This window comes from Aegilops tauschii, chromosome 7, assembly GCF_002575655.3.
Source record: "Aegilops tauschii subsp. strangulata cultivar AL8/78 chromosome 7, Aet v6.0, whole genome shotgun sequence".
NCBI classification, from domain to species: domain Eukaryota; kingdom Viridiplantae; phylum Streptophyta; class Magnoliopsida; order Poales; family Poaceae; genus Aegilops; species Aegilops tauschii.
The window spans coordinates 605,381,455-605,406,531 of NC_053041.3; the positions used below are offsets into that span (position 1 = coordinate 605,381,455).

At 48.3% G+C, this 25,077-nt stretch overlaps 1 protein-coding gene across 1 annotated transcript in view; it reads left to right on the forward strand.

Annotated features, from left to right (window-relative positions):
* The first annotated feature begins 14,015 nt into the window (after positions 1-14,015).
* Positions 14,016-25,077, forward strand: part of LOC109743113 (uncharacterized) — a 178,059-nt gene continuing 166,997 nt past the window's right edge. The window contains exons 1-3 of the mRNA XM_073504542.1: positions 14,016-14,183; positions 14,266-14,463; positions 15,012-15,125. Coding sequence (XP_073360643.1) covers positions 14,016-14,183; positions 14,266-14,463; positions 15,012-15,125 — 480 coding nt within the window. The remainder of the gene's footprint in view (positions 14,184-14,265; positions 14,464-15,011; positions 15,126-25,077) is intronic.

Here is a 25,077-nt window from a genome sequence, read left to right on the forward strand (position 1 = left end):
AATGTGTGGTAGTAGCTGAATCTTAAATCACGCATACAGATCTTAGTTCTTTAAGACGGCCTCAATGAAACAACCCACCATGTACTCCTACATGGCCTCTCATCGATACCTTTACCAAATCATGTTCAACACTTCACTCTCATTACCGACACAACCATTCACTCTAGCTCATCACCCCGATGAGCCTGACCTGACACGACTGTAAGCATAGCAAGCATAGCATGGTAGGAAACACAAACATGGCTCAATCAACTCCTACACATGCTAGTGGGTTTCATCTAGTTACTGTGGCAATGACAGGTCATGCAAAGGGAGTGGGTTCAACTACCGCAACACACAGCAGTTTGAAACGCGTTGTCTTAATGCAGTAAATGAGAGCAGAAGCGAGAAGATGGATTTGTATCGAAATGATCAATGGGGTTGCTTGCCTGGCAGAGTGGTAGTGGAATACTGCCCTTCAGTTGGATACTCGTGAATATCCTCGGAGGAAGAACCTACCACGAAGAACACATCAAAACACAATCACCACATGGCAATATGCAACAATATGATGCATGCAATGACATGGCAAAATGAGTGTGTTTTGGCTAATGTAGCTTAGAACAGAATAGTTTGAGTTCATTTGAATCAAGGATTCAAATGCTAACCCAAAGTAAGAGGTCATATTAGTTCATTTACTTGTTTCATCTAAACAGTAGGGTTAAAGTGTTCTGACATGCCTGAAACCAGTAAAGATGGAAAGATTGAATTTTTCTGGTCAAAATTCATATATAAATCTTTGCATTTGGAGTTACAGATTAATTTCTATGATTTTTTGAAGTTTGTAGTATTTTCTGGAATTTCCTGTATAAGAATAATTCCAGTAAATGATTTACTGCGTCAGCATTGCGTCAGGGTGACGTCATCAGTCAACAGAGACGGTCCAGGTCAACCCTTACCTATGGGTCCCGTCTGTCAGTGTCAGTTAAACTAACTAAGTTTAGTTAGCGTTAAACTAATACTAATTTAGTTTAGTTAGTGGCCTCGGGCCCACACGTCAGTGACCCAGGGGGTCAAACTGGGCCTACACGTCAACGGTCAGCGGGGTCAACTAGCCGGCGTTTAGCCGCCGGCGAGGCCAGACGCGGCGGGACGATGCGGGTTTCGTGCTCCGGCGACCAAAAGGGCGGCGGAGGTCATCTACACGTAGCTGGGAACGAGCCGCGTCAAGTGGTGTTGGTGGTTGGGCTCGTGGTCGCCGGAAACGACGCCGGCGATGAGTTTGGCAGCGGCCGGAGCTCGGACAAGCTCGGACTCGTCGCTAGGAGGCACGGCGAGGTGCATGGAGCAGTTCTACGGGCTGCTTGGGCTGCGGCGAATGCGATGGCGTGCTCGGAATCGAGCCAGCGTGGCTGTGGCCACGACGGCGACGTGCGGAGGCGGCGGCGCGTGCGGGCAAGCTCGGTGTGGTCGCTGTGGTGCACGAGAAGGCGAACGGAGAGGAGGTGGAGGTAGCAGGGCTCACGGCAGTCACGGCGGTGTTGACGGCGAGGTCGGGGACGAGCTGGTGCAGGTGTGGTGGCGAAAAGGATCTCCGGCGGCGATCGGTGAAGACGAGGCTGTTGGGGTGGCTCTAGGGCAGGCGAGCGCTCGGGCTCGACTAGCTTGGTGAAGTGGACGGCGGCGATGCTTCTGGACACTTCGAGACGCCGGGGAACCGACGGTGGCTGCGGTATTCATGTCGGCGCGAGCGCGGCAGCGTCGGCCATGGTGAGGAGAGGCGAGGGAGAGGTGCAGGAGGGCGAATGGGGTGTCGGGGTGGTCGAGCGGGCGACGTGGAGGTCGACCTACGCGTCCAGAGGCGCGGGCGGCAAGCAGCTGGCGCCGTGGCGAGCTTAGCGGCGTTGCGGTGTCCCTCCTCTGCCTACTAGCAGAGGTAGGTGATGACTGGCACGGGCCAGATGGGCCGGGCCAGCCAGGTAAGTGGCCTCTGGCCTTTCCCTCTCTCTCTTTTCTAAATTGTTTTCTGTTTTCTAATTTTCTGCAACTGTTGGGCTTTATTTAAAATACTAAAACGTTTCCAAAAATCCTGAAAATAATTGTGGGCTCTGTTTAGATTATTCCCAACAGCCCACACTTAACTTCAGAATTATTTGGGCATTTGAATTATTTTATAGCATTTAAATGCCCAAATGCAAATAGGTAATGATTTAATCCAGTGACCTTACGTGTCCTAGAAAAATGTGAACCAATTTTGGCAGAGGTTCTGGACCAAGACAAAAAGGGTGGACTTTTTAGAAGGGCATTTCAGGTTCATTGAAAAAGATTTTAGTAAACCCTAGTTGTTTTCAGGGGGGTGCTGGGGGTTCTGTCATCCCCATTTCAAGTTTCTGGAAAAGTAAACATGATGCAACACTCTAATGCATGAACTAGCTAGGATGTGACATATATGTCGGCGTTCTGGGAACGGGGGTCCCCAGACTTGCCTGCCTGCGGCCCATGGCGTGGCTCCACTAGCGGCCCCGTACGGCCCATCTTCACCAACAAACACTCAAGACCCTCCCGAGGGGCCAAGCCTCGCGAGGGGGACGACGCAAGACCTCCTCGGGAGTGGCTTCACCAGGCCGGCTCGCGAGGGGCGGAGAGATCAAGGCAAGGGACACCTCGCGAGGTCCTTGTGATGCAAGCAATGACGGTCGAAGCCAGGCGGGTGCCAGCGCGCAGTCTCCTCATTTCCTCTTTGGTGCTAAAGGGGCAAGCGCAGGCGAGGAGTCCCGATGCATCAGGCAAAGGTTTCCATATTGGTGCAACGAGAACTAGACCAGCAGGGCAGCAAGACGGAGCTCACCATGGATCCCAATACGGCGTCACCACCAAAGCCTTTGGCAGGCGAATACCACTTTTGTCAGGATAACTTGTACTAGTTGTCTCCCTTCGAATTTGGCCGTTGTTGGGTCCCTTCCCGCTCAATATTTGGGGAGAGGACCAGGCTTCTATAAATAGGACTGGCACCACAGTAGGAGGCAACCAATTCAGATCACCCTCACCCACACAAGTTCACCAAGCACAAGAACACCTCACCTCAGGAGGCTATTCTTCCCTTGTACTGTTCATCTTCAGCCCAAGAGGCAATCCACCACACCACACTGGAGTAGGATATTAAACCACAACGGTGGCCCGAACCAGTATAAATCTTGTGTCTCTTGTGTTGCCGGTTCGTCGAGCGAGGCTTTGAGTTCGCGGCGAGGCTGTGGGCGTGATCAGGTAGGGAGAGATCTTCGTGCGCACCCCAGTGTTCGAACCTCATGGGTTTTGCCGGAACCCAGAATCCGACATTTGGCGCGCTAGGTAGGGGTGCGCCGGAGCTTTCCTTCCACCAGTTGATCCACCAACACTCCGTGGCTCCGATGTCCGGCGACCCGAGGACCAACGCCGGCCGCTGGGCAGCTTGGCCAGCCCGGGCGGCCCCGTCTGGCCAAGAAGACCTCAACCCCGCACCCCAGGCAGCACGTGCACCGCCAAACGCCGCGGGGCGCGGGCGGCGCGGTCACACGCCCTCCGCCCTTACTCCATGACAAGCACGGGCAGCCGCAAGGGCCTCAAGCCATGCTGCGGCCACAGCGCCGCACACCCGAGGGAACAAGCAAACATGAGGGGCGTGCTCACGGTGGCTTGGGAGCTGCTGTGATGCCGGCTGATGGAAAGGGGCCGGGATGCGTTGCTGGAGCGCGTCGCCGAGCTCCTGGATGCCGCGGCCTTGGGGGCACCGCCCTTCTGCTCCCAGCTTACGCCACAGGCCGCGGCCGGATCGCATGGCGGGCCTTGCCACGCCCGCGCGCCCCCGGGTGCACCCAGAGGCTTCATCGACGTTGGCGCGACCAGCATCACCGGATGCCCAATCGCACCCGCGCCACCTCCGGCGAGCGTGGGCACGAGCGTCACCACCTATGGCCCCAGAGGAATGCCGCCCTACCATCCTCAGGGTGGTGTGCTGGGCCGGGCAACATGGAGCGTGGGGCACTTCGGTGAGCTCTTCATGGCGACGGCCTCGAATGCCTATGTGCCCCGCATGTTGGACCAGGAGTACCCGATGGAACACGACCCTGGCTCGTTCCTCGAACCAGGCTGGGAGGAGGAGGCGCTTGAAGCTGAGGCCTTCCAGGAGACTCCCGGGAACCTCGCCGACCGTGCCGGCGACAACAGCTACAGGGTACCGCTAATCTCTCAGGAGCAAGCTTCCGCTAACCATGGGTCGCAGGAGGATCAGGTCACAGCGCCGGATGGCGGCCCCAGCTCGACGGCCTCCCTTCCGCCAGGAGGAGCGCACTGGGGCTGCAGGAGAGGGGCCGGGAGCAAGGCCCCTCCCCACGCCGCACGGAGTAGGGCGCCCCCCGGAGGTAGGCCCTCTTCCGGGTAGGCGCTGGTGAACCTTCCCCCCGGCAGAGGACCCGTGGTCGCCGAGGGTGTTGCTGGCGTCCCCTTTGCCCCTTTGCGTCGTCCTGGTTTCCGGACGCCTCCAATGGTGGTCGAGGGTGGCGCAAGGCGGGGCCCTCGTCTAGCGATATGAAGTAAGGCTCACATCTGTGAAGGTCTCCGCTCATGACACTCTCACGTAATAATGAGTGGGGCTGTACATGCCCCGGAGTCCCAGGAGTGCCGCCCTCGGGCCTCGGGGGCTCACTCCCACGTCCTAGTGGCAGCACTTAGCTCCGCGCTGGTGAGAAGACAAGAAGACTAGACTAGGCGCCGGATGCGGCCATTTTCTTTTAACCTCTTTTCTGTAGCCCTGTTTTCTGGCTTTGGATTTAAGCTTCAAGCTGAATTTTCATTGTTGTGCACTGGGGGTGCCTTTTCTCGTTCACGCGATTTCTTGCAATCTGGTTCCTTACCTTGATTTGGAGTTCGCACCCGTTGCCTCCCCCACGTGAGCCCCTCGCGAGCGGGGGCTGGGTATAGCGCGCGCGCAGCACTCATGCCCTGCCATCGCTGGCGTTTGCTTCCCGCGAGGCCCTCTCGGACGGATCGGCAAGCTCCTCAGAAACTCCCAACCTCATGAGCCAGATCGGGACCTGTCCTGGCTAAGGTAAGACTACTATATGGCCATGCTTGTCTGGTACAGCGTGTCACATGTGTGTAGCAGAACCAGCTCATGTTTGGATCTTGCTATCGTAGTTCATTTCCCGAGAATCTCGCAACGTCATCTATTTGTGTTGCAACCTTTCCTTTTCAGACATGCTGTCTGAAATATCCTGTTACTAACCAGATCTGAATCTCAGGCAGATATGATGGTTGGAATTCTCCCAAGATCTCTGATGTAGTATCCGGAAAGGTTGATGTTGGTAGACACACCTAGCTGGAAAATCTATTATTGTAGCTTCTTGATTGAACAATTTGACCATCTTCTCCATGAGGATTTGGTATGACTTATTCCACAAGTTGTTCCCTATGGATTTTTCTTCTCCCGAAGTCCGACCTTTACTTGATGGCCATGCTGATGCTTTTGAGCATTGGCGATGGTACCTATTACATCAAGGAGAACATTAGAAGCAGAGTGCTAACTATCTCTCGGTCAATCATTCATATTGTGTTTCCTTGGCATTGCTAAGGTAAAATCTGCGTCTTCCATCACTATTCATCATGGTAGTACGAAATGTTGCCAAAATCTTGGCACAGATGTTGGTAAAACTCTAATGAATATGGAAATGCTCAAGTTCTTGAGAGCACGCTCAGACACTAGGTTATATCCTCCGTATCAATTGGAATGTGCTTTCCGTTTGCCGAGTTGTCTTATAACTCTAGTTTCTTTTTCAAACTGAATATGTCATTCTTTCGAATTCCTTCAAATGATCAATTATGAATTGTCGTAGGATGGTATAGAGAATTTCATTGATCTATGCATCAAAAGTAATTCTTTTTGCCACTTAAGGGAATAATTCTACGAGTCACCTTCCCTAAGGTGTCGCATTATGGAATCATGGAAATTATCTCCTTGCTACTCTGAAACCATGCACCATCTTACTCAAGCGTGGAATTGTTGCCTACCAAATTGAACCCTTGTCATCTACTTCTTTCTATTGCTCCTGATGTGTGTTTTGTCTCTCAGCTCAAGTGATGTTTCTACGTCTCATTCCGTGAGTTGATCCCGTGACCATTAAGATGATCCATCCCTGTAGAATTATCTCGATCTTTTGTCCTCGTGTTGCATGAAGATATCGGTAGCAAAGACGTCAAGATCAATTTGAAGCAATGAATCAACATCTTCAAGAAGGGCACTTGGATCATGAAGATTGTGCTAACTTTGTGCCCCCTCTGTCTTCTTACCTCGCGTCTTGAATCTCGGGACGAGATTCTTGTTTAGTGGGGGTGAGTTGTCACATACCCAGAATTTGTTTGTGATTAGTTGCATCTGCATCCATGCATCAAGTTTAAATTCAAAGGAAATTTGAATTGGGGATGACCAAGCCCTAGCACTAAACCAATTTAAATAGGTTCAACTAAAAATATTTTTCAATGAACCCCAATGGCCTTCAAAAATGTCCATCATTTTAGGAAAATGCTGGAAACAGTAACCAGAGATGATGCACATTTTTCCATGACATTTGGAATTTTGAATGAATTCATATTGTATTTGAATTGGGGTTATTAATTCATATAAATATTTAGTAGCTCCAATACTTCTGATTTTTTTCATGAGGGGCTTTGGAATAATCCAACTAGTCCCTACAAGAATTATCAGAAGCAACAAAAATGATTTAGTGTCTAAAACTAAATCAAAACAAATTACAAACAATGCAAAACAGAAGAAAAAGGAAAGAGAGTTACCTGTGCAGCCCACCTGGTGGCCAGCAGAGGCCCAGCCCACTGGCCCCTGCCAGTCACCTGCTACGTCTTGCCAGGCAGGCAGGGAGCTGCTGTCGCGCGCGCTCGCTCGCGGCCACCTCCTGCTTCCACCTCCTGCTGCCTCCCCCGTCCTCACTCGAGCGCCACGGAGACGCCCGCAACACCCTGGTCACTCTCCCCCTCTCTCCCGTGCCTATCCCTCGTCTGTCCCCCTTCCTCGAGCACCACCGAGCGAAGCTCGTTGCCACCGTCCACTGTCGCCTCGCCCACCAAACCTCCCTCACCTAGCTAGCGTGTCCATCGGCTCCGCCTCATCACCACACGTCGACAAGCCAACGGCCACGACCACGGGAGCCCCACTTTGGCGGCATCTTCGTCGTCTTCAAGCTTCGGCACCGACGACTGCCGCCGTCGATTCGCTTGTTCCAGCTCCTCGCCGACCGCGCCGTGCTTATCCACCGAACCGCAGTGAGCTCCTTCGTCTTTCCCCTCCACTCCCGTGCTCGATTTCGAGCTCCAGCTAGACGAGCCGCCATGGCCGCAAGCCTGCCGCCGCCGCGCCAGTCGCCATCGTCGTTGTAGGTCTCCGTCCTCGCGTCCGAGCACGGCCTCGAGCTCGTGGAGCTCACAGGAAGCCTAAGCGCAGCTCAGCTTGTCCAAAACCCCACCAGAGCACCGCGCCCGCGCATAACCGTGCTCTGGCCGCCGATGTTGTCATCGCCGTCGCCGCTGCAGTCCGCCCCGGCACCGCCTACGGCCACCAACCGACGCGCCTCATCGCGCAGCAGCCATAGGGACCAACCCCGCCTCCTCTCGTCGCCGGAATCGCCGGAACGAGCGCCGCCGCCGCATCTGTGTGTCACCGGCGGTTAACCGCCGACGTGGCCACTTAATGAGGTACTAATCACCCGCTAATTAAACCCCTCACCCACTTACATATGGGTCCCACCCTCTATTTAACCACGGGGTAAACCCCTGTTAAGTTTTAACCTAACCACAGTGGACCACACACGTCAGTTGACCCGCTGACGTCACCGTTGACTGGCCCCACCTGTCTGTGAAACAAACTGGCACTGGGTCACTGACTAGTGGGCCCCACCGGTCAGGTTTGACCTAGACCGACTAGTTGACTTGCTGACGTGGTGCTGATGTCACTCTAACGTCATAAAGCCTTTTCTGGAATTCAAATAAATCTAAATGATTTAGTTATTCTTAGAAAATGTCCTAAACTTCTAAAAATCATAGAAATTCAACCGTAGCTCAGAATGAAATAATTTATATATGGAAAATTATTAGAAAATTTCAATCTATCCATCTGTACCAGTTTCATGCATGACAAACCCACCTAAACCTGTTGTATAGGTGAAAACACATGAATGGCATATACAAATGTTTAATTTGGAGTTGCATTTGAACCCTTGGTTCAAATGGACTTCATTCAAATAGAATTCTAGATGCATTAGAACAAACCACATCACATCTTCATGCCATGTTCATGCATCATATTGTTGCATATGCTTGTGTATTGATTGTCGACACCGTCCTTCTCGATAGGTCCTGCTCCGGAGAGTGCTCCAGAGTACCTATCTAAGGAGCAGTGCCCCCCTGTTGATCTTTCAGGCAAGCAAAACCCCCTTGTTCATTTCAATACAATCCCATTCTCTCGCTCCTGCTCTCTTTTACTGCATTAGGACAACAACGATTCAACTGTTGCATGCTGCGGTAGTTGAACCCCTATCCTCTGTATGACCTGTCATTGCCACAGTAAATAGATGAAACCCACTAGCATGAGTAGGAGTTGTTTGAGCCTTGATGTGCCTACTCATTCATGCTTGTTTGTCATGCCTACTATTTCTTAGAGTTGTGTCAGGTCCGGTTCATCGGGGATGAATTGGAGGTGTGTGAACATGTCCTACTATTGAGAGCTAAGTGTGTGAACACGATTTGGTAAAGGTATCGGTGAGGGGCCTTGTAGGAGTACATGGTGGGTTGTCTCATTGAAGCCGTCCTCAGGAACTGAGTTTTGTGTTTATGATCCATGAACAGTTACTACCACACATTGGGTTCCGGTAACTCGACCCTTCTCGACTTATTAATCAACTTGATCTCTGTCCAGGAGTTGCAACTAGTTTCTGGTGTTTGTAGGTAGTGTTAGTAGTCTACCAAGTGGCACCCGGTACAGGTGGGCTTGGGACAGACTAGGCACAGTGGTACGGTGTACCAAGTGGCACCCGGATGGTGGGCTTGGGAACCCTACTCACATCGTTTGGGGCCGTGAGCGACACCCCGTCTGGATCTCCTTGCGGATGGAACCCGAATAGGCGATAAACCTGGACTACAGACTTGTGTGGTTAGTCAGGTCGTGGCCGACTCCCTCGCCAGGCTTCCGCTTGAAGGTTGCCGAGATACACGACGTGTACATGGTGGTAAGTGGCAATAGCGTGTGTGAAGAAGTACACCCCTGCAGGGTTAACATCATCTATTCGAATAGCCGTGTCCGCGGAAAAGGACTTCTGGGTTGCCTGTACAGTTCATAGACAAGTGAAAGTGCATACTCTAAAATGCGCAAGATAAGCGTGGGTGCTATGGATGGCCTTCTCGTAGGGAGACGAGAGTGGATCCATAGTGGTGTATTGATATGGTGAATATGTGGACTCGTGTGCGCCACTTCAAAAGAGTTACTTGCAGTCATAGTTTAGGATAGCCACTGAGTCAAAGCTGGCTTGCTGCAGTCAAACTCCACCAACCCCTTTGTTGATACCGATGCATGTGTAGCTAGTTCTGATGTAAGTCTTGCTGGGTACATTTGTACTCATGTTTGCTTATTTTATGTTTTGTAGAGAGACTTCAGTCTCGCTAGTAGTTCCGCGTGGACTTCGACGTTTAGCTTGTTACCTCAGCTACGATCTTGTACCCTTGGGAGGGACTTGTAGATAGTCAGGCTTCTCAGCCTTTTTCATTTGTAGTTGTCCGTACTCAGACATGTGTATGCTTCCGCTTGATGCTTGTATGCTCTGTATGTTGGGTCATGAGACCCATGTTTGTAATACTTGGCTCCTCGGAGCCTAATGAATAAATACTTTGAGTTGTAGAGTTTTGTTGTGATGCCATGTTGTATTTACACATATCAAGCATATTGTGTGTATGATTGAAATGCTTGGTATGTGTGGGATCCGACAACCTAGTTGTCTATCCTTCGTAGCCTCTCTTATGGGGAAATGTAGTCTAGTGCTTCCACTGAGCCATGGTATTCTGCTACAGCCCGGTTTACCGGAGTCCTGCTAGCCTAGTTACTACTGCTCCGGAACACTTAGACTGGCCGGCATGTGATCCACTTCGTTCCTGTGTCTGTACCTTTGGGCAAATGTTACGCGGTGACATCCGGAGTCCTGCTAGCCTGCTACAGCCCAGATTCCCGGAGTCCTGTTAGCCCAGTTGCTACAGCCCGGATTCATACGCTGATGACCGACACGTTCGATGCTGGTTCATGTATGCCTGTCCCCGTAAGTTAGCGCCACTTTGGGTTCACGACTAGTCATGTCGGCCCGGGTTCTCTGTCATATGGATGCTAGCGACACTATCATATACGTGAGCCAAAAGGCGCAAATGGTCCCGGGCCAGGTGAGGTGGCACCCATGGGAATACCGTGCGTGAGGCCGCAAAGTGATATGATGTTCTACATGCTAGATTGGTGTGACTTAGGATCGGGGTCCTGACATTGGCCGCGGCATCCACCTGCGCCTTGGCCGCGGCATCGGCCTCCGCTTGCACTGCGGTCGCCGACTCAGCCTCCGCCCGAGCCGCGGCGTCCCGCTCCTCCTGCGCCTCGCGCGCGTTCCTCTCCGTCGCCTCCTGAAGGGCGGCGGCCGAGTCCACGTGACGCGCCTGCTCAGAGTCGCCTACTGATCCAATCAGCGAGGCGGAGGGAGCCCGCGATACAGAAAGGGGAGCCCTGTACAGCAAGGCAAGCAAATATGAGGTGTTTGCAAGAAAGAAGCAAGCGGAAATAAGAAACTCGCAAGAGAGAAACAACTAAGACAAGAGCAGCCTGAGCACTCACCCGAACACCATAGGGCGCTCCTTCGGGGTCCTCCGGACGGCCGCCGCCTTCGCGGCCTCGTGCCGCTTGGTCGCGGCGGCCGTCGACTTGCCCTTCTTGGTTGGACTGCTGTCGAACATCCCCGCGTCGGCATGGCGCTTCGACGCGCCGGGTGCTCCAGTCGGTGCTCCACCTGTCGGCCGCACCGTTGAGGAGCCGGCGCCGGTCCTGTCGGCGCCCTCAGGGCGGCGTTGTTTGTCACCGTCTTCGTCGTCGTCTGGCCTGTCTCGGACATTGCCGCCTCTTCCATCGCCGCCACCCCCAGTGGCGTCGTTGTCGCGCTCGTCCTCCAGCGCGATCGCCGCCAGCTCTAGGTCGCCCACGTTGCTCTCTTCACGATCCGACATTCACTGGTGGCCCGGAGCCGGCGCGCTGACTGCCGCCTAGCCAGGGAAATGCTGCCCCGGGTCCGGATGGTCGGGTCGGATGAAGATAAATGCATGGGAAAAGAAAGGCGACCAGATACTAACCGGAGGCGGCGGGTTGGCGCGACTGTACGGCTCCTTGCCGAATCGCCACACAGTCTCGCTGATCTTGCTGCCGGAGAAATAGTTGCTGTGCCAGACCACCTCAACAGTCGGCAGCTCCTTCGTCGACATCCGGCACGGATCCCGGAGGCCATTCATCTCGCACATCAGATGGGGTTGGGCTTGGAGAGGCAACACCCGGTGCTCGATTAAGGCTGCCAGCAGGTCCGATGCCTTGAGGCCCTCCGAGTCTGTCATCTCCTGCAGCCAGGCGAGGGCACTAGTGATGACAGCCGGCAGCGGCGTCGGCTGCTGGCCCTAGTTGTTACATGGCTCAGGAGGCTGGCTGGCTACGTAAGCCGGCAGGTTGATGTAGTCGCGAGTCGCAACCAAGTTGCAGACATAGAAATAAGATTTCTGCCACAGCTTGGCCGACTCTTGCACGATGACAGCAGGAAAGCGGGTCCCAGAGCCTGTGCGCCGCACGGCCACACAGGTGCCACACTGGGCCGGCTCGTCCTTGGCCCGGGTGTCGAGCTTGAGGTAGAAGAACCTGCCCCATAGCTCGAGTGTGGGCGGGACGCCGAGGTAGCCCTCGCAGAAAGTGACGAAGGCGGCAATGAGCATCACAGTGTTGGGCGTGAGGTGATGAGGCTCCAGGCGGTAGAAGTTGAGGAACGCATGAAAGAAGTCGCTCGCCGGTAGCCCGAAGCCTCGGAGGAAGTGGCTCCGGTAGATTACGAGTTGGCCATCCTTTGGCGCCGGCGAGATCTCCCTTTCCTCTGGGAGCCACGTCCCCACCCTCGCCATGCAGGGAAGCCTCCGCGTCACATGGAGGAAGTCGAGGTGGCCATCGTGCATGTTCGAACCGTCCCAATCGCCGCACAACATGGCTAGCGGTGACTTGGCGGCGGCACGGTGAGGCTAGACGCCGGTGGAGCGGTGGCGAGTCTACGAAGGCGCAGCGCCTCTGAGCGGTGATGAGCTGCAGCAGCACTTTGGAGGCAGGCGGCGCGGCATCCCAGCAGCAGCAGAGAGGAAGAAGAAGAAGGTGAACAGCGGAGGGGGGCGTGCGTTCGGCCGCACCCCCTCTCTCCTATTTATGTGGTGGCAGTGGCGGAGTCGAGGCGACGCCGTCGGTGTCAAAACCGGCAGATCTCGGGTAGGAGGTCCCGAACTATGCATCTAAGGATCAAAGGTAACAGGATGCGGGGAACATGATGTTTACCCAGGTTCGGGCCCTCTTAATGGGGGAAATACCCTACTTCCTGCTTGATTGACTTTGATGAGTATAGGGGTTACAAGAGTTGATCTACCTCGAGAACATAATTACTAAACCTTAGATGTCTAGCCTGTATGATTTGTGATAGCCTCTATGGACTAAACCCTCCAGTTTATATAGACAACGGAGGGGCCTAGGGTTGTACAGAGTCGGTTTACAGAGAAAGGAATTTTCATATCCGAACGCCAAGCTTGCCATCCATGCAAAGGAGAGTCCCAACCAGACACGAGGGAAGGTCTTCGATCTTGCATCTTCACGGCCCGTCAGTCCGGCCCATATCACATAGCCCGGAAGCGCGAGGACCCCTTAATCCAGGACTCCCTCAGTAGCCCCGAACTTGCCTTCAATGACGACGTCACATCTTGTTTTATGTCTTTGGCTTTGCAAGGTGGGTTCTTCATTATACCTCGGATAGTTCGGCTTTACATTGAAAACCGCACTCTTCAGCTTCGGCGCCGCCGCCATCTTGGCTTCCATGCGTCGGATGAATACGAAGGGTCTAAACATTTTTACAAATAACCACTTGACCGCGTAGGGAAAACGTCTATTTAAAGAGATGAGATCTCAGAAAATCCTTAGATCTTCCCACAGAAAATCGCTCAAACATGGCTAGAGCTCCTAGCTCCTCCTCACGCCCTCATAGCCCTCGAAAAGGCGACTGGGAAAGCTGTTCAGTATCCCACGCTCATCTGAATAAACTTCAGATACAGGGATACCTGCCTCCCATGGATCTAGTCCCCGTTCGGGCTGGATTAACGTCCATCAACGGCGAAGCCCTGGTAGGGAATTTCCCCAATCCCACCGAAGGGGAGCGGGTGTGCTTTGTTTCCTTCCTGCTGAGAGGTGTAGGGTTTCCAATCCACCCTTTCCTTAGAGGTCTCCTGGAATATTACGGCCTCCAACTGCACAATCTGACGACGGGCTCAATCCTGCACATTGCGGGCTTCATTGCTCTTTGCGAGCTGTTCCTACGCTGTGAGGCGCATTTCGAGCTATGGAGGAAATTTTTCTGCCTCGTCCCCCACTCCCAAAAGGGATCCATATTCGAGGTGGGCGGCACCGAAGTCTGGCGCATCGCTGGTTTCGAAGAGTGGCCCTCGGAATGGTTCTACATCGAAGACATCGTTCTCCCGGATCCAATCCGGGTGGTCTTCCCGAATTCTCCACCACTCCTTTGAAGAAGCGCACCAGCTGGCTTGCTCGAAGGCTCGAGGAAGAGGACAGTGCAGAGGTTAAGAGGCTAGCAAGCAAAATTAGAGTCCTCGCCAACTCCAGATTGTCCATAATCAAGGTAATGTCCATTTCAATAACACGATGTGTTCAGCTACTCCAATCCAGAGGGCTTCCCATGTGGCATTACAACGGGGAGGACGACGCCTCCCGCTGTGGTCACAAGGATCCGGATAATTTTGCCGCCCTGACCGCCATGTTGGCTGATCTTTTCAAAGGGGAGAAGGAAGACTTCACTCTTTTGAAATGTCGGGATGGTTTTTCCATGTACAATCCCATCCCCTGGGTGAGTTTTCCTCGATCATTGGCTCCACTTAATCTCCTTCCCGAGTTGCAATAGTCGAATTTAATCAGGCCATTTGTAGCAGGAGTGGAAAAATGTCGTCGAGGGGATCCACAGCCCCGCTCCGCTGCCAGAGGTCCAGATTGGAGACCTAGATCCCGGGTATGAAGAAGATCCGAATATATTTATAGAGCTCACGGAGGGGGTCTTTTATCAGGTGAGCTACGATGGCACAGAAGTGGTTCTTATAGCCGATTACCCCGGCCTTCTCCCCTCCTCCCACGTAAGTACCTAGGAGACGTCTCCTCCAAAAGAGTTTTCTCATCGCGCCTCACCCCACCTTCACCAAAGAGGTATGGTTTTTAATATGCACTAGGCTGACATACCAGTTGTGACGTTTCATGTTGTGCCACATCTTTAGTAAGAGCATACATCGGACTGTGTCCAGAGACCTCACTGGTCATGCATCAACCAATCCAACCCCGGACCCTGCCCCAAGGACTAGGGTTGATACAGGTGCAATGCAAATTGTCCTCTCCCCGAGGATTCGGATACTGTTCAATCACCAACTCCGCAGTGGAGAGTGCAATGAACCATCGACGCCAGAGGGCGGCTATGCGCGACCCAAATTTCACCAAAGAAGCATTCAATGCTTTCAGCTCAGCGGATGCATACATCCGAGCTGCTCGGGATGGGCTTGCCGGAGCCACTCACCAGCTTTCAAAGGATATGTGGGTATGAATTTTTGTGTAGATTTAATAATTATATGCTAGTAGCCCCTGAGCCTTGAAGCAGTTGGCCCAACTGGTTTAAGGGTCATTACGCCATCAGGTACTCACGGAGAAGAATAACACATTATCCAAGGAGCTGGAAGAATGCCGAACTAGGCTAACTGTTGCCACCGCCGAACTTCAAGATTTAAAGAAATCCAAGGGGGCACGGATGGTAAGCATAAAAGTATCCGGAGAATATTATTCCGTACCCACAATGATTCCCACTATGCATTGTTTTTGTATGCAACGGCAGGATCGCCAGACCGGTTAGGCGAGAGGCTAAGGGTTGCTCAGGCAGACAAAGAACATGCCGAAGGGCAAGAAGCCCCTGGTCAACGTGTATCAACACGGACCATTAATGAGAAGAACAAACTATAAGATGCAAACATCAAGCAAGCCGAAGAGCTGAAGGACATACGAGCCCAATTGGCGGATGCCTTGAAGGAGCACAGAAAGCTTAACGGCGGCATATTCAGTATGCTCTTTAACCTTACTTTCGTATGGTCCCTGATGGAAAATTTAACAAGTTTGTTTCTGTAGGTGTGCTGACTGGGCGGCCCGAAGGAGCAGTGTCCGGATTCCAAGGCGAGCTGCTACAAGAACTGTCCAAAGTGCATGAGCGAGCTCGAAAGGGGATGAGGAACATCGCTAAGGCTTTATGGACATCCGATTCTTCTCCAGGAAGTATGGAAGAACTCGTGAATTTATTCAAGGGATCTCGTTGCTGTTTTGGGCTATGGAAGATGTCGGCATGCTGCGAAGGCGCACAAGAGGCCTGAGCCATGGTGAAAACGCGGTACACCGGACTTGATCCAAATCATATGGCCCGGGTCGGACCTCGGGGACAAGATGGACAAGAAATGCCTGTTAGCTTGGTGTACGACCAAGTAAAGATAGCCACGAAGTTTTCACAATAGGATTGTAAACTAGACAACCTGCTACATGGTTAGAGGAGGAGGTTTTTTGAGTCCAAGTAGCAATGTACTTTTATTTGCAAACTTATCTCCAGCCGAATTGTAAAACGATTGTCATGGCAGACCTTCTGCTTCAACCTCCGAAAGGTTTGGAGTCTTTCTGAATACTATACCGTCAGTAGACACCAAAGTACGTTAGGAAACCAGGCAGTCCGGTCATAGTTGCTTGAACAGACAGGTTGTATTTGGGGAGTTATGTTATATTACCTTTTATGGTAAGAAACATCTTCCAAGGAAAATAGTTCAGTTAAGGGTTCCTTTCCCTGGGTCAGCATGCGTTATTAATGCATGCCTAAATTGTGATGCTAAAAATCACATTACGTGTTATATTTTGGGGGCTTATATTGCAACGAGGGTAGTTCGTCTTTTGTCCGCCGACCAATTATTCCCTTAAGAATGCTAGCTTTCGGCTTCACCCAGTTTGAGGTACATATCCGGATAACCCAGTTGTAACAATCGCAGAGGTGCTCCCTTTATGCCCTAGCCGAACAAGCGGGAAAGTAGGGCATAAGCACAAGAGCCAGGCAACCCAGCTTGGCAAAAACTTAAGTCATAAAGAGTGCATATAATGGCGAATAAAAGACATATATGATCAGACGACACATATATACGGTGAGCTTGATGCTCAAAAAATAATAATAATAAGCTTCTGTGAAAAGAAGCCCCCAGGTATTGGGGGGTATGTACATTTAAGGATGTATAACCCTTAAGTGTGCGGTTTGTCCTAACACGAGCTGGAAGTCGTATAAAAACGAGAAAAGAGAAAAAGGTGAAAAGGAGAAAAGAAGGAACGAGGAAAAAAGTATGTGTGCGGACTTAGGCGTAGAATCTTCCGAGCCAGGCAGCGTTCCATGTGTTTGGCTCCAAGCGATTATCCGAAGCATTGCGAAGGCGATAGGTGTAGAATCCTCCAGTGAGAACTTCATCTATAATGAAGGGACCCTCCCATTTGGGCTTGAGCTTGTCCTTTTTCTTCTCTGGTAGGCGTAGAACAAGTTCCCCGACATTATAAGTCCTTGCCCGTACTTCTCTGCTTTGACATCGCCGAGCCTACTGTTGGTAGAATGCGGAACGGGCCTTCGTGACATCACGCTCCTCCTCCAGGCCGTCCAGATCGTCCTGTCGATCGAGCTCGGCTTCTCTCTCTTCGTACATGCGCACTCGAGGTGAGTCATGAATAATGTCGCAAGGCAAGACCGCCTCCGCGCCGTACACCATGAAGAAAGGTGTATATCCGGTCATGCGATTGGGCGTGGTCCGCCGCCCCCAGAGTATGGAATCGAGTTCCTCAACCCAGTGCTTGTCCGATTCTTGCAGGGATCGTAGACTGCCGCTCATTATCAGGCCGTTAGCTCGTTCGACCTGACCGTTTGTCTGAGGGTGACATACAGAGGCGTAATCGAGCTTGATGCCCAAATTAGCGCCCCAATTTTTCACCTCATCGGCTGTAAAGTTAGAGCTGTTGTCAGTAATAATACTGTGCGGGACACCATAACGGTGTTCGACACCGGATATAAAGTCTATCACCGGTCCGGCTTCAGCCGTTTTGACTGGTTTGGCTTCTATCCACTTAGTGAACTTGTCGACCATAACCAACAAATATTTCTTCTTATGGCTTCCCCCTTTAAGGGGTCCGACCATGTCTAGCCCCCACACTACAGGAATCAGGAACTTTGTAGTCCGACGGCAAATGCCTTTGCCGCCCGTCAGCTGACAGCAACAGGTCCGGCTGAATAGGCTACGGCAAAGGCGTCTTTGCCGTCCGCTGGCGGACGGCAAAGATGAAATGGTCTTTGCCGTCAACCGACTGACGGCAAAGGTCCTAGACGGCACACGTGGTAGCTTATGGCCATTAGGGGGCAAACGGTGCGCTTTGCCGTCCGCTGGCAGACGGCAAAGACCATTGCACCTTTGCCATCAGCCAGCAGACGGCAAAGTAACCAAATAGGCCAGTCCCCAGGTTGTACAGGTAGCTGCCATGTGGCATCTTTGCCGTCTGCTGGCTTATGGCAAATCTCTTGTCCGTCTGCCAGCAGATGGCAAAGATCCTGTATAGCCCCTATTTTTTCTGTTTTTTCTTAAATTCATTCAATTTGAACACACAAGTTTCAACACACAAATTTCAGCACACAAATTTCACAGAAGACATATCCAACACACAAGTTTCATCATATATACATACATAACCAACACATAGTTCCATCCATACATATTACATAAGTTCCACATTGTTCATCCAACACCGTTATCCATCCATCCATATAACAAGTTCCATCCGTGCAAGTTCATCGATACAAAATAAAAGCAGAAAGGGAAAACAAGCACTACATCCATGCAAGCTTCCGTGAATTAAATGAAATATGCAAAATGGGAAACAAGAAAGTTAGAAGAAGAAGAAGAAAATGAAGAAGAAGAAGAAGACTAGAAGAAGAATTAGGCATACTTAAGTAAAACTGAGCTAACCTAGCTAATTATGCCATCTTTGAGTGAACTAATCATATTATGCCTTTTTTGATATAAAGCAGCTAAGTATAGGTCTTTATTGAACTAACCTAGGTAACTAAGCATATTAGAGCTAACTTAGATCATTTTGGAGAAGAAGAAGAAGACTAGAAGAAGAATAAGAAGAAGAAGAAGAAGAAGACTAGAAGAAGAAGAAGAAGACTAGAAGAAGAAGGATTTTACCCTTTTCCTTCTCATTCTTCTTCTTTTATTCTTTATTTTTCTTCTCTTTCTTCTTCTATTCTTTCTTTTTCAACTCTTCCTTGTTTTTCTTCTTCTTATTCCTTATTTGTGTCATTTTAGAGCTTACATAGGTAATTATGCCAATTTTTAGCTAACTAAGCTAATTATGTCAATTTGGAGGAAAATAAGGTAAGTATAGGTCATTTTTGTGCTAACATAAGTGATGTCTACTACATAACCTTCTTCTTGTAGACGTTGTTGGGCCTCCAAGTGCAGATGTTTGTAGGACAGTAGCAAATTTCCCTCAAGTGGATGACCTAAGGTTTATCAATCCGTGGGAGGTGTAGGATGAAGATGGTCTCTCTCAAGCAACCCTACAACCAAATAACAAAGAGTCTCTTGTGTCCCCAACACACCCAATACAATGGTAAATTTTATAGGTGCACTAGTTCGGCGAAGAGATGGTGATACAAGTGCAATATGGATGCTAGATATAGGTTTTTGTAATCTGAAAATATAAAAACAGCAAGGTAGCAAGCGATAAAAGTGAGCGTAAACGGTATTGCAATGCTAGGAACCAAGGCCTAGGGTTCATACTTTCACTAGTGCAAGTTCTCAACAATAATAACATAATTGGATCATATAACTATCCCTCCACATGCAACAAAGAGTCACTCCAAAGTCACTAATAGCGGAGAACAAACGAAGAGATTATTGAAGGGTACGAAACCACCTCAAAGTTATCCTTTCTGATCGATCTATTCAAGAGTCCGTAGTAAAATAACACGAAGCTATTCATTTCGTTCGATCTATCCTAGAGTTCGTACTAGAATAACACCTTAAGACACAAATCAACCAAAACCCTAATGTCACCTAGATACTCCAATGTCACCTCAAGTATCCGTGGGTATGATTATACGATATGCATCACACAATCTCAGATTCATCTATTCAACAAAGACAAAGATCTTCAAAGAGTGCCCCAAAGTTTCTATCGGAGAGTCAAGACGAAAACGTGTGCCAAACCCTATGCATAAGTTCACAAGGTCACAGAACCCACAAGTTGATCACAAAAACATACATCAAGGGAATCACGTGAATATCCCATTGTCACCACAGATAAGAACATGCAAGACATACATCAAGTCTTCTCAAATCCTTAAAGACTCAATCCGATAAGATAACTTCAAAGGGAAAACTCAATCCATTACAAGAGAGTAGAGGGGGAGAAACATCATAAGATACAACTATAATAGCAAAGCTCGCGGTACATCAAGATCGTGCCAAATCAAGAACACGAGGGAGAGAGAGATCAAACACATCGCTACTGGTACATACCCTCAGCCCCGAGGGTGAACTACTCCCTTCTCGTCATGGAGAGCGCCGGGATGATGAAGATGGCCACCGGAGAGGGATTCCCCCCTCCGGCAGGGTGCCGGAATGGGTCTAGATTGGTTTTCGGTGGCTACAGAGGCTTGCGGTGGCGGAACTCCTGATCTAGGTTATGTTCTGGAAGTTTGGGTATATATAAGAGGTGTTGGCATCGGGAACAAGTCGGGAGGGTCTCCGAGGGGGCCACGAGGTAGGGGGGCACGCCCAGGGGGGTAGGGCGCGCCCCCCACCCTCGTGGTGGCCTCGGGACTCTTCTGGTCTATGTCCGATGCTCCGTGGGCTTCTTCTGGTCCAAAAACAAACTCCATGAAATTTCAGGTCAATTTCAGGTCCAAAAACAAGGAAAAAACAGAAACTGGCATTGGGCTCTAGGTTAATAGGTTAGTCCCAAAAATCATATAAAACAACATATAAATGCATATAAAACATCCAAGATGGATAATATAATAGCATGGAACAATAAAAAATTATAGATACGTTGGAGACGTATCAAGCATCCCGAAGCTTAATTCCTGCTCGTCCTCGAGTAGGTAAATGATAAAAACAGAATTTTTGATGTGGAATGCTACCTAACCTATTTATCAATGTAATCTCTCTTTATTGTGGCAAGAATATTCAGATCCATATTCAAGACAAAAGTTTAATATTGACATAAAAATAGTAATACAAGCATACTAAGAAAGTAATCATGTATTCTCAAGATAACATGGCCAAAGGAAGCTATCCCTACAAAATCATATAGTCTGGCTATGCTCTATCTTCATCACACAAAATATTTAAATAATGCACAACCCCGGTTTCCACCAAGCAATTGTTTCATACTTCAGTATTCTCAAACTTTTTCAACTTTCAAGCAATACATGAGCGTGAGCCATGGACATAGCACTATAGGTGGAATAGAATGGTGGTTGTGGAGAAGACAAAAAGGGAGAAGATAGTCTCACATCAACTAGGCGTATCAACGGGCTATGGAGATGCCCATCAATATATATCAATATGAGTGAGTAGGGATTGCCATGCAACGGATGCACTATAGCTATAAGTGTATGAAAGCTGAAAAAAAAACTAAGTGGGTGAGCATCCAATTTGCTTGCTCACGAAGACCTAGGGCACTTTGAGGAAGCCCATCATTGGAATATACAAGCCAAGTTCTATAATGAAAAATTCCCACTAGTATATGAAAGTGACAACATAGGAGACTCTATCATGAAGATCATGGTGCTACTTTGAAGCACAAGTGTGGTAAAAGGATATTAGCATTGCCACTTCTCTCTTTTTCTCTCATTTTTTTATATTTTTTATTTGGGCCTTTTCTCTTTTTTTATGGCCTCTTTTTTTTTGTCCGGAGTCTCATCCCAACTTGTGGGGGAATCATAGTCTCCATCATCCTTTCCTCACTGGGACAATGCTCTAATAATGATGATCATCACACTTTTATTTACTTATAACTCAAGAATTACAACTCGATACTTAGACAAAATATGACTCTATATGAATGCCTCCGGCGGTGTACCGGGATGTGCAATGAATCAAGAGTGACATGTATGAAAATTATGAATGGTGGCTTTGCCACAAATACGATGTCAATTACATGATCATGCTAAGCAATATGACAATGATGAAGCGTGTCATAATGAACGGAACGGCGGAAAGTTGCATGGCAATATATCTCGGAATGGCTATGGAAATGCCATAATAGGTAGGTATGGTGGCTGTTTTGAGGAAGGTATATGGTGGGTGTATCGTACCGGCGAAAGTAGCGCGGCACAAGAGAGGCTAGAAATGGTGGAAGGGTGAGAGTGCGTATAATCCATGGACTCAACACTAGTCATAAAGAACTCACATACCTATTGCAAAAATCTACAAGTCATCAAAACAAAGTACTACACGCATGCTCCTAGGGGAAGGGTTGGTACGAGTTAACCATCGCGCAATCCCGACCTCCACACATAAGGAAGACAATCAAAGAAATACCTCATGCTTCAAATTTGTTACACAACGGTTACCATACGTGCATGCTATGGGACTTGGAAACTCCAACACAAGTAATTCTCAAATTCACAATTACTCAACTAGCATAACTCTAATATCACCATCTTCATATCTCAAAACAATCATAAGGAATCAAACTTCTCTTAGTATTCAATGCACTTTATATAAAAGTTTTTATTATATCCCTCTTGGAGGCCTATCATATTAGGACTAAATTCATAACCAAAGCAAATTACCATGTTGTTTAAGACTCTCAAAATAATATAAGTGAAGTATGAGATTTGATCTATTTCTTGAAAATAAAACCACCGCCGTGCTCTACAAGGATATAAGTGAAGTACTAGAGCAAATGACAAACTAATCCGAAAGATATAAGTGAAGATCGATGACTACTCAAATAATTATGCAACTATGTGAAGACTCTCTAACATTTAGGAATTTCAGATCTTTGGATATTATTCAAACAGCAAGCAAAACAAAATAAAACAAAATCACACTCCAAGCAAAACACATAACATGTGGTGAATAAAAATATAGCTCCAAGTAAATTTACCGATGAACGAAGACGAAAGAGGGGATGCCTTCCGGGGCATCCCCAAGGTTAGGCTCTTGGTTGTCCTTGAATATTAACTTGGGCTGCCTTGGGCATCCCCAAGCTTAGGCTCTTGCAACTCCTTATTCCATAGTCCATCGAATCTTTACCCAAAACTTGAAAACTTCACAACACAAAACTCAACAGAAAACTCGTAAGCTCCGTTAGTATAAGAAAATAAATCACCACTTAGGTTCTCTTGTGAACTCATTGTAAATTCATATTGGTGTAATATCTACTGTATTCCAACTTCTGTATGGTTCATACCCTCCGATACTACTCATAGATTCATCAAAATAAGCAAACAACACCTAGAAAACAGAATCTGTCAAAAACAGAACAGTCTATAGTAATCTGTAACTCTAGAATACTTCGGTAACTCCAAAAATCCTACCAAATTAGGAAAACCTGAGCAATTTGTGTACCAATCTAGAGCAAAAAGAATCAGATCAAAACAACGTTTTTGTGAATTATCAAAACTAATTTACTGGGCACAAAAGTTTCTGATTTTCAGCAGGATCAACACAACTATCACCGTATGCTATCCTAAAGGTCTTACTTGGCACTTTATTGAAACAAAACCTATAAAACATGATTATTACAGTAGCATAATCATGTGAACACACAAAAATAGTAAGGATAAATATTGGGTTGTCTCGCAACAAGGGCTTTTCTTTAATGCCATCCTAGCTAGGCATGATGATGACAATGATGCTCACATAAAAGATAAGAATTGAAACATAACGGGAGCATCATGAAGCATATGACTAGCACATTTAAGCCTAACCAACATCCTATGCATATGGATTTTATGAGAAAACAACTTATGGGAACAAGAATCAACTAGCATAGGAAGGTAAAACAAGCATAGCTTCAAGATTTTCAACACATAGAGAGGAAACGTGATATTATTGCAATTGCTACAAGCATATGTTCCTCCCTCATAATAATTTTCAGTACCATCATGAATGAATTCAACAATATAACCATCACATAAAGCATTATTTTCATGATGCACAAGCATATAAATTTTACTACTCTCCACATAAGCGAACTTCTTCTCATGAATAGTAGTGGGAGCAACTCAACAAAATAATTATCATGTGAAGCATAATCCAATTGAAAATTAAAATCATGATGACAAGTTTCACGGTTATCTTTATTCTTTATAGTATACGTGTCATCACAATAATCATCATAGATAGGAGGCGTGCTTTCATCATAATAAATTTGCTTATCAAAACTTGGGGGACTAAACATATCATCTTCATCAAACATAACATCCCCAATCTTGTCGATTTGCATATCATTAGCATCATGGGTATTCAAAGAATTCATACTAACAACGTTGCAATCATGCTCATCATTCAAAGATTTAGTGCCAAACATTTTAATGCATTCTTCCTCTAGCAATTGAGCACAATTATCGGAATCCTTATTTTCACAGAAGACATTAAAAAGATGAAGCATATGAGGCACCCTCAATTCCATATTTTTTTTTTGTAGTTTTCTTTTATAGACCAAACTAGTGATAAAACAAGATACTAAAAGATTCGATTGCAAGATCTAAAGATATACCTTTAAGAAGTCACCTCCTCGGCAACGGCGCCAGAAAATAGCTTAGTTGACGGGGTGTTAGTGCCGCTTTCCTTCCCTCCCCAGCAACGGCGCCAGAAAAGAGCTTGATGTCTACTACGCAAACTTCTTCTTGTAGACGTTGTTGGGCCTCCAAGTGCAGAGGTTGGTAGGAGTCGCAAATTTCCCTCAAGTGGATGACCTAAGGTTTATCAATCCGTGGGAGGTGTAGGATGAAGATGGTCTCTCTCAAGCAACCCTACAACCAAATAACAAAGAGTCTTTTGTGTCCCCAACACACCCATTACAATGGTAAATTGTATAGGTGCACTAGTTAGTGAAGAGATGCTGATACAAGTGCAATATGGATGGTAGATATAGGTTTTTGTAATCTGAAAATATAAAAATAGCAAGGTAGCAAGCGATAAAAGTGAGCGCAAACGGTATTGCAATGCTAGGAAACAAGGCCTATGGTTCATAATTTCACTAGTGCAAGTTCTCTCAACAATAATAACATAATTGGATCATATAACTATCCTCAACATGCAACAAAGAGTCACTCCGAAGTCACTAATAGCGGAGAAAAAACGAAGAGATTATTGTAGGTTACGAAACCACCTCAAAGATATCTTTTCTGATCGATCTATTCAAGAGTCCGTAGTAAAATAACACAAAGATATTGTTTCCATTCGATCTATCCTAGAGTTCATACTAGAATAACACCTTAAGACACAAATCAACCAAAACCCTAATGTCACCTAGATAGTCCAATGTCACCTCAAGTATCCGTGGGTATGATTATACGATATGCATCACACAATCTCAGATTCATCTATTCAACCAACACAAAGAACTTCAAAGAGTTCCCCAAAGTTTCTACCGAAGATTCAAGACGAAAACGTGTGCCAACCCCT